The following is a 10,796-nucleotide window of genomic DNA, read 5'->3' as shown; positions in this document are numbered from 1 at the left end:
AAGTGGATTGGAATACGCTGTACGAAGAGTTGCTTAATTTTACATATTCAGAAACGTTTTCTGCTGTACCAAGAAAATGAGAAACTCGTGGCACACTAATAAGACAGATTAGTTTACTTTAAGACCTCGTTTCCCGAGAGACTAAAATTCAGGTTTAATTACAAACTTATTGTCACGACGGTACATCCTATCCCAAATGTGTCTTACATTACATAATACTCCATTTAAAATGTCAAGAGAAGTTACAATCACCCATTAAACGGAGATGTTCTGAAAGATCTGCACTGACTAATGTATTCTGTTACAGAGAAGTCTGGCGTCTAAGCAGAGAGGTTTGATGAAGGGCAGACATCAGTTCCGCAGGCGATTCAGCTTGCAACCCTCCTTTCTTAAAGAAGAGCCCGATGATGAAAGCCATCATCCGAGTTCTAGGTAAGAACATGTTTTTTATTCTTGCTCGGAATAAAAAAAGTTACTTTAAGTTTCTTCATGTTCGTTAAATTAATGAGGGTGTACTCCGAACAAAAAGTATTAAGAACATGGACCTGAATAACTTTAATTGGTACATAAAATGAAAAGAAAACTGTAGGTGTTAACTGGGAGTTGATTTATTGAAATGTAAATTTTTCGTGTTATATTTTATCTTAATCAAGATAAAATTCATTTAATATAAAGGATATATCAAACTTGGTATCCTCTACAGGGGTCTCTAGTACAAATGTTACAATTCATTTCTTTTAGAAAGTACCTTGGCAAAACTGAAATTCTGTATTTATTTAGAATTTGTACTACGGATACGAAAATACTACGAATAACAATGTCGCTTGAAAAGTACAGACAATTTTTTTTTTGTGTGACTGTGTTATCTTTACCCTGATTTTTTACCTGTTCCTGTAGTGGATATCGAATTCATTTATCTTTTATCGTTCTGTTACATTTACAGTGTCAAGTGTACTAACTATACTAGGTGATTGGAAAAATAGGATTAGTTTAATATATGAGTGATTTTAGTCAAAGTGTGATTAACTTTTTAGCAGATATATTTAGATAAATAAATAATTATTATTAATTATCTACATAAATCTATAAAAGTAAAATAATTATAATATTTTTCATGTAATGGAAAACACTATCTCTCAGAAAACAGTCCATACTACGGGGTCAAACACTGGCATAAAATTTTCATTGATATCTTTGTTTCTATACTAAAAACATTAGTATAAAGATGAGAGCTAAATGAGAAAATAAGAGAAGAATTTGTGGAATGTTATTGAATTTTAAGAAATGTTTGTATTTCAATATCACACTTTAGTCACTTTGGAGGCCGAGACAGTCTTGTAAAGGCAATTCATCAAATTATATTTTTAATATCATCTAAGAATCATAAAAAAATATGTGTTCCTATTATCAGAAGATTTTTACTCACAATGTTAAGTTAATTATTGAATTAAAAAATGATGTATTAACTAAATTCGTTTAGTAAGTATTCGTAAAATACCAAGAAAAAATATACGTACGTACGTAAGTGTTAAATATTATTTTCATATCGTCATGATGTAAGTGAAATGTTAAGGCAAATCCTTATAGTTTCATTAAAACCCGAAAATCTCCAAACATTTAAGTAAACCGATGTTGCTAATTAATTTCTCCTGTCGCATGAAGATTTTCATCAATACGCATTGATGGTTGTTATGAAAATTTTGTTGGAGATACGAAGTTACAGCAGAAATAGTCTTCGTCTGTAAAAATAATGTGATTTATATATAAAGGATCTTCAGTTCTCTTGTAAAGTTCCCAATGACAAATAACTGATAAAATTATGGATAAAATTGATAATATTTATAAAAACAAAAATTGTTCTATGAATATAATTAAGTTTTCGATTCGTTGCTTCCGGATGGTCATATACTTCTTAGGTGTAACATCCTCCAATTGAGATGTTTTTGGACTGATTTAGGTCTTCCAATATCATCAGTACATTTAACAAAAGTTCCACTTTGTTGGAACTGGTGATGGACAATTGAGATAGTTCTTGCGCAACTGATTTTATTTAATTAATCAAAACTTGAAAAAATCAGCACATTGTTACGTATATAGAAAAGGGGATTTATTCTGCACAATGTTTTATTGGCATTATTTGATCTGATTAAATGCAAGGGAAATGAAAGGATTAGTAGAGGAATTTGGTAAACTGAACAAAAAGAAGAATTATATTACAGAAGTACTTACGACTTCGTCTGCGTAAAATGTCCGAACTGTGACTGCAGTTGTACCGTTCTAGACATTTAGACTTGCTACAATACAGAAAGGCAAACATTCTGAAAACAGGTGTCTCTAGTTTCATTGTTATTCTCGGAAGTGCTAGCGATTACAGGTTTCACGTCTATCCTCGACGTTTTTTTCGGACAAAATTGCCACAAAACTAAGGTATATTGGCGAAAACCTAGTAATTATATCAATACTTACAGTAGAGATACAACATGGAAATATTATGTTAAGTACTTAAATTTTATTATTTTTGCATGATTTTTAGTACTTTCGTAATAAATTTACGATAAATAATAATAGCACAATAAAAATCTAAACTTATCAATGAAAAGTTATTCCGCTTTTACTGACTGACATATACAAGATATCGTATTGGCAGGTTATGATTTTTTCAGATATAAATATGTCATTATACAGGGTGTCTTACGGTGACGGCCCATTAGAATTATTTCAGAGATCACTTCGATTTGAATTTTGAAAATTTGGGATACCGGGTTTTCGGGCATGCCCTTCTCAACTAAAATAATGGCGTCCACGTACCATACTTTCAAAGTGGTTTAATTGCATACAGGATGCTAGAAATTTAATGCCGAGTTTAGTTAACTTCAAAGAAATAAGTCAAATTAGTCGTTTTTATAAATGGAGCACCCTGTATGATTTGCTATATTTTGATACACAATGTTATTCTCTTTCGAATGGTATTAGGGTTCCCTATAGCTATAGCTACCTCTTCTAGTTTTTAGGTTATCTACTATTTTTTGTGTAATCACCTAAAAAAATCATGTAATTTCTTGTGAGGATAGATGTGGAATTTTTAGCAAAACTTCAAAAGAAACAACTAAACTGTCAATTTGTTGTTAGTTTCTTGTAGTGACAGTTTAATTTAGTGTTTATAAGAAATGGAAAACAATACATATTCAAATGCTGATATTTTAAATTTAATATTCATTCACGGACGTTGCGATGGGTTTATAAGCAGAACATGTACAGGTTTTAATGAGACGTATCCAAATTTACCACCAATGAGCAGAAAAAAGTTAAGAAGAATTTTAGCAAATCAACTAGAGTATGGTCGAAGTTGTGCAGATTTTTACAAAAATCAGTCTGCTCTTCATCCGGGTGACGCCGTGCAATGTGTACAATTTTGTGAAATGATATTAGTGCGATACCAAGAAGATCCACAGTTTTTGCAACATATTATATGGACAGACGAGTCAAAATCTACGAGAGAAGGTATTTTTAATAGACATAATACTTTGTGGTCATCTGAAAATCCTTATGTTATCCGGGAAAGAAACTTTCAAAATAAATTTATTATTATTTATTTTTGTCTAATTAAAGATAACCAAATTTCTTACCATATCTACGAAGAAAATTTAAATGCCGACAGATATTTCAATATTTTGCAAACGGTTGTGGCAGATTTTCTAGATGATATACCTTTAGACCAACTAAGGAAGTGTTGGTATCAATTAGACGGGGCTCCACCTCACTGTCACAATCAAATCGATCAACAGCTGACTAAAATGTTTCCATGTTTCCATCTGATAGATAGATGAAAAGCCTAGGACCATGGAATTGGCCAGTGAGGTCTCCCGACCTCACTCCATTCGTTTTTTATGTTTGGGGAGTAATAAATCAAAAGGTTTATTCTACACCCGTTGCTTTAAAAGAGGATTTGATTGCCCGAATACGAAGAGCGTTCCATGAATTGCCTGCAACTGAAATAGCAAAAGCGGTGATTGATGGTGTTATCTCTAGAATCCACAAGTGCTTAGCTGTTAATGGTGATCATATTGAACACTTATGACTTTATTTAAGTCATTTTTTTTATCTTAGTGCATTATTATTAGTTGTTTGTTTTGAAGTTTTGCTAAAAATTTCACAGCTATCCTCGCAGGAAATTACATGATTTTAGGTGATTACACAAAAAATAGTAAATAACTTAAAAACTAGAAGAGATAGGTATAGGGAACCCTGATACCGTTCGAAAGAGAATAAAATTGTGTAATATAGAAAAACATACAGGGTGTTCCATTAAAAAAAACCGAATTATGAAGGTTTGAAGTTAACTAAACTCGGCATTAAATTTCTAGCACCCTGTATGTAATTAAGCCACTTTGAAAGTATGAATGGGAAGCTTAGGTGTCTATCTATCCCCCCTATAAATATTGTTATCTTTCTTACTATAAAATACACATGGTTTGAAGATAGTCACTGTTTCTCTCCATTTTTTTGAAAAAAATTAAATATCTCGAAATTTTAGGAATAGGGAAACTTCATAAAAGTCCAGCGAAAATTACACGTAGAATCCAAAGTTGCAATAATATATAGGGTGTTTCATTTAAAATAATCAAGTTGATGGCGACTTCCGGTATAACCGGAAGCGGTACGTGGACGCCATTATTTTAGTTGAGAAGGGCATGCCCGAAAACCCGGTATCCCAAATTTTCAAAATTCAAATCGAAGTAGTCTCTGAAATAATTCTAATGGGCCGTCACCGTAAGTAAAATCAGTATTAATGCATTCTTTTTCTTACAAATAATTTCCAGGTTTGAAAGCATTCTATTGTCACTGAGTTAAAAGTCCATCTCAACATGGCAGACGTAATATTCGGTTTTTATTATAATAGTAGCTTCGTAGTGTAAAATTCATCTACAGTCGCCTAAAAAAAGAACTTTCTAGAAGATGCCTTTTTTTTTGTTTCAAATATAAATTATTTCCAAGAGCTTACTGTCCCGAACTGTACCGTAAAAACTATTTTCGTACGGATAAAACGTGCACTGAGAGATAATGGCCAAATAACGTTGTGAGAACAGTGAGTCGGCCGTACGAGAGCTCACTAGGATAGGCAACATCGAGTGTACTGACTTGACCATTTCCTCCGAACGAACCGAACAAACAGAGCACGCACAGATGAACAGACCGAACGTTTTTGAGCAAAACCACGCGGAATTCTGGCAGTTTATTATTTTTTGTTTCCGTCAGGTTTAAACATTGACGTAAACGATGTGCTTGTGGCAGGTGGCGTTTCTGCTCTCGTACCTTCCTCAATTTAGAAAAAAGAAAAAACAAAATAAATGTGGATGAGGCACCTCTTTTTACAACCTCGTAAGATAACGGTTTGGATTCCATGTGCCAAGCATGTTTCCCTGTTCCATTCCATTTTTTTCATTTAAAATCAATGAGAAATAACAAAGTCACGAAAGGCACGAAATCTACGAACGTTACAAAAATTTGTACTCGCTGTGCACTAACGAGCGATTGGATTTCTTTGAGCAATCGCTTTTTATCGATAATGTTTGGCGTGTTTAGTTCAGCCCGGAGGACTCTACACATTTCACCAGCTTTGTGTAATAAACAAAGACGTATTTAAAAATTTTATAATTTGGGAATCGTGTTTTATAAATTATTTTAAAGCTATACAATAAAAATATTTTATTTATATTTGCAATACATTTTAAAATCAAAATGTTTTCTAATGATTCAGACAGGGTGTCACTGAAATGCATGCACCAGCGAGTCACATTTTAATTTTTGAATATGAATAAACACGTGCATTGTTCAAAATGGGGGTTTTATTGAACATTTAACATGGTGTTATTATTTAAGTATTTTTATTTCCATTGTATCGTAAAATTTCCTACGTTCTGTTATCACATTAGTACACATTTATTTATTTTTATTTTTGTAATGACGTTTAATAAAACTATTTTAACATATCCCATAACTGGTATAGACTCACTGAAGTCAGTTGCGTCCCTAAAAAAGTTTTCTGCTAAAGGTAAAAAATTATAATAATTTGTATACAGGGTGATTCACAACTGATCAAAAAAAAATTGGAAATAGATGCGGCATGAGAAATGGAGTCAATATCGTAAAAAAAATTATTGAAGTTGTACTTTCAAGCATTACATCGCTGGACAATTGTAATCTCTAGCGTCATTCGTAATACGCTTGGAGAACCACGTGCCCTCAGCAACTCCGAATAGTGAAATCCGATTTTATAATCGTCGTTGCGATAGTGTTTACAAGTAGTTATTGTCAAAAGTGGCTTGTGTGTTCGTGTATAGCAACTTGGAGTTGATGAATATCGTTTTAATTTATGGTGCAAGACAACATTTGTATTATGGTGAAGCATTTGTGTTATGGTAAAACAAGACAACATTTGTGTTAGTTCGTAGAAACTGAGTAAGACAGATCCAAATGTGTTTACACGTCGGTGGACAAAATTTTGAACAGTTGTAACATCAGGTGTGTCAAATTATTTTATTATTTAAAACCACAAAACACAAAGTTTTTGTCCGTTTTTATCACACTTTATCTATAATAAATTATTCAAATTAATAACTTTATTATTTTTATATTATATGTATATCTCGATTATTAACTATTCTAATACGTGTTCCTGCACAAGTAAAACTTATTACGGCGCTAAAAACGGATAAATGCGCTGGTAGAGCAATGTATTGGGTTTTGTAGGAACCTTAGATAAGTTCTACCATCGACGGTTCTTGGTAAAAAGTAGGGACCCATCAAGTAATCGCCAACAATGCCTGCCCAAACATTCAGAGAAAACTGTTCTTGAAATCAACGTTGGAAAATAATATGAGTATTTTCTTCCGCCCAAAATATTAGGTATTGAATTTTTTGTTACACATTTAGCAATCAATGAAAAATGGTAAATAGCAACGTAGGTACTTAAGTCTCGTCTTATTTAATTTCCCAATTATCTAAAGACCATTAAATTTTACGAATACTTTATAAGAATATTTTATTGCCACAAATTGATTGTACATTTTAAAAACATTTAAAATTATTTAAAAAACCAGTGGCGTTCGATTTTTTTCTTTTCAAAAAATGTCCCCTACTTCCCCAATAACTACGCCACTGGAGTGTGTTTTGGAATAAGTTATTCATGAAAAAATAGTTCCTACTAAAAAAATGTCATCCCCAAAATTTCACTCAATATTTTTTGCCAGTGTCGATAGTAGTAGTTTTAGTTTTTCTTGAGTTTTTCGAGAAAAAAGTATATAAAAGTTTGGTTTACTTTTAGTTGTTAATAAAAATAAACAGTTTAAGTTAAACTGATTGTATTAATTTAGATTATAAAAAGAGCCAAGAGTAAATGTTATTGTAAAATACGATCAACTAGTTGTTAATCAAACGTGCCAGGTCTGTTAGGAAATAACCGAATTTTATTTTTTTGAACATTATTATTAATTCAAAGGTTATTTTCTGAACAGATCTCGTATATACTTACAAAAACTTGCGATATTACTACCTCATTATCTGTAACTGCATCTACTCCGTTTTAGAAAAACAAGAATTTTTCTGAATAATAATATCCATTACAGTAAGCAATAAATAATTATTTAATGAAGGAGGTTATTTATTAATTTGAGTTTTTTCCGCAATCATTGATTAATTGTTGGTTCAAGTGAGCCCATATTGGTGATGCGTACGGTTCAGTTCATTAATCAATTATGCAATGGTATTAGATTCTTATTCATCAGATGCTTTAATTAAGATTTTAATTAAATTATGCTTAGCACCGTGAAAATTTTGTAAACATGATATTGTTGGAGGCCGGGCAATGAAGTGAATGGAGAAAACAAACGAGAAAATGTGATTAATATTAACTAACCCTGACATTCGCATGCTTTTTAGTCGAAACATTCTCCGGTTGTGAAAAAATTTCACGAACTAATCTCTGTTCCATCCGTCTGCGAATTTATATTATTTCCTGTAAATGTAATAAAAAGTACAAAGCAACTCCCCCAAAAAAAGAATTGTTTTCACTTATTAACTATTGCAGTCTCTACCTTTTTATTAAAATATACAACTCAATTCACAAACTTTTTCACTTGTCTACTCGATTACTCGATTGTTTCATTGTTAAGTTGTATATTCAGTGATTAAATTTACACATCTGCGAAACTTGTGCAAATAATCTTGACGAGCATCTGGCGAAGCTTAATTGACCATAAAAGTAATATCACACGAAGTTCACACAAAAACTGTATCGGTCTTTGGATTTCTAGAGTCGAGTAAACAATTATTAATTTTCCTAAATCTTCCTTTAGAAAGGAAAATAGAATAGTGGGTAATAATTTAATAGGACCATACGTTTTTGAGGAACGTCTGAATGGACATCGATATCTGAAATTTTTACAAAATAATTTTCAGCCACTTAGGCGATGTTCTACATATTAGACACCCGAAGAAACGTTTGGTTCGTGCACGATGAGACTCCTCCCCATTTCAATATCGATGTACGAAATAATTTATCCATTGTGTTTAATAATAAATGGATTGGGAGAGGAGGCTCAATTCCATGGCCACCACGTTCTCCAGACTTTAACCCGATGGACTTCTTTTTAGTGTACTCAACCCCAGTACAGACAATGGATGAATTGCCACAAAGTATTAATTTCCATTGTGATAATATTAGATACACCCCAGAAATGCTTTTGTACAGACAAATAACATTCGTAGACTAAGGAAGTGTGTGGAGGTGGAAGGTGCCCATAATGAAAATGTATTTTGGTAGTTTTCTTTCTTTTAAATTATTTTTTTTTAACTTACTTTAATTTATTCTTGTTTTGTTTTTCTATTTTGTGTTATGTCTAAAGTGTGTTTGTTAAATTTTGTTAGTTTTAGAAGTATGTACGGTTCTAATATAGTAATTATGTCCATTTAAAATTAAAAACAAATAATGGTGGAGGCGCCGCTTGATGTACACAGTGACATAAAATCACAAATATTTCCTAAACTGTTAATTTTACCGAGTTGAACCAAGAGGGTATTATCGTTGGCAAATTCTTTAGCGAAATCATTTTTAATACGGCAGTTTGCGATCGTCATCTATAAAAAAATTCTGGGTTGTTAACCATTGAGCACAGTCCACCCCCGGCGTCCTAAATTTCACTTACAACAAAAATAAGTTGTACGCATGTATTGTCGACCACCAAATTTGCATCATGCTGAAGTTAATAGTTTAGAGACTGTAACTAAAAATAACTTTTTAATTTTCACCTTTGAGGGCCCGTAAATGTATATGAAGAACTGATACTATTTTGACCTCATCTATTTGTACTAGACTTTTTTGTATCAAGTGCCGGAACACCCTGCATATTTTAAGATTTATTAAATTTGTCAACAACAACATTAACAAAAACATCACAAACTTTACAAACAGGATACAAACCTTATATTTTAATTAATTATTAAAATTTAGATGAAAATACGAGCTTCAAACTTGGTCCAGTATAGTATTCCCTTAGTGCTTAGTTACCTACTTGCACAAATTGAATCATAATTGATTCAGCAACATCGGAATTATGAAGGGTTTGAAACATGTTACTATCAAAAAAGATATACGGCTTTATAGAAGATCCTCTTTTATAGATTTTGGTAGACCAGTTCCAGCCAAAACTTTTTATCAATCCCAAGTGAAGTTCCTAATATTGTGACAGTATTTTTGGCATCGTCAACAGTAAACGAATAATGGTAAAAGAATAATAAAAAGCTAAGGTTGTTATTTAAAAAATTCTGACCCTGGTCAAATGGATCTGATAGCTGGCCAGATATATAAAGCTCTATAAAATTCAGACATCACATAGCATCACGAAGGAGAAGTAGGCATCTATGACTTTTACTTTTTTCTATGATCGAAAAGAAATACAGTACTTACGTACCTGTAGGTTTTAAGTGGACTTAAGTGATGAAAGGGTAGTACAAATTTGAATCCCGAAATCTCGGTATTAGTGAATTGTTCGCTGTTATGTCAACGAAATGACCACTAGGTATATTTTCTTATAATCCACACCGAAATGGTTCACCAAAATACTTCCTAACATCATAAAATATACCGCACACTTGTACCATGACACAACACCATTTTCATTGCCTTCCTTGGTGTTGATTATTGAAATTACCACCTATTGGTAGCGACAACTGGTGATACTGGAACTGAGATGAGAGAGAAATGATATACCTGGGTACCTCTTCACTAGCGAACAGACGTTTAACGTCTTGGCACCGAGGGTGAAAACAGATCCACGTAGATACGCCCCTGCCGAACCCATTATGAGGGTCTGCGACCCCTGAGAGAAGATGAAAGTAGGTCAAATCCATCGAGAGCTAACCGAACAGAGCAAAATCCACATCCTGGCACCATACGTGGTACCATGACAGAAGAAACAAGACCAACATATTTAAATCCGCGACATAGCGCCCTACGTGGGGCTATGCTGCGAAATGAACAATAAACCTACGCGATTCCACGACACTCTGAGTGTTGGAAGATAGTTTAAGTAAAACTATCCCACTATTGCATTAACTAAAAATAGTCCATTTAACTAAGCCTTTAAATCGAAATTTTGTCAACTTGGCTGAATTTTTGATATGAGTTAGTTTAAGGTATATTATAACAATAAGTGAGAGTAATTTTTTGTTCAACCCCCGGCCAAGGGTGGAAAAAGATAAAACAAAGGGCTTTTTCAAGATAACTCAAAAAGGGTAAG

General features: G+C 32.7%; 1 protein-coding gene across 1 annotated transcript in view; it reads left to right on the top strand.

Annotated features, from left to right (window-relative positions):
- The first annotated feature begins 337 nt into the window (after nucleotides 1-337).
- Nucleotides 338-10,796, top strand: part of LOC108913181 (ras-related protein Rap-2b-like) — a 104,428-nt gene continuing 93,969 nt past the window's right edge. The window contains exon 1 of the mRNA XM_018718677.1: nucleotides 338-432. Coding sequence (XP_018574193.1) covers nucleotides 338-432 — 95 coding nt within the window. The remainder of the gene's footprint in view (nucleotides 433-10,796) is intronic.

This window comes from Anoplophora glabripennis, unplaced genomic scaffold (genome assembly GCF_000390285.2).
Source record: "Anoplophora glabripennis isolate ALB-LARVAE unplaced genomic scaffold, Agla_2.0 scaffold966, whole genome shotgun sequence".
Taxonomy (NCBI): domain Eukaryota; kingdom Metazoa; phylum Arthropoda; class Insecta; order Coleoptera; family Cerambycidae; genus Anoplophora; species Anoplophora glabripennis.
The sequence above is the reverse complement of the archived record's forward strand: the minus strand, read 5'-3'. Positions and strand labels throughout refer to the sequence as shown.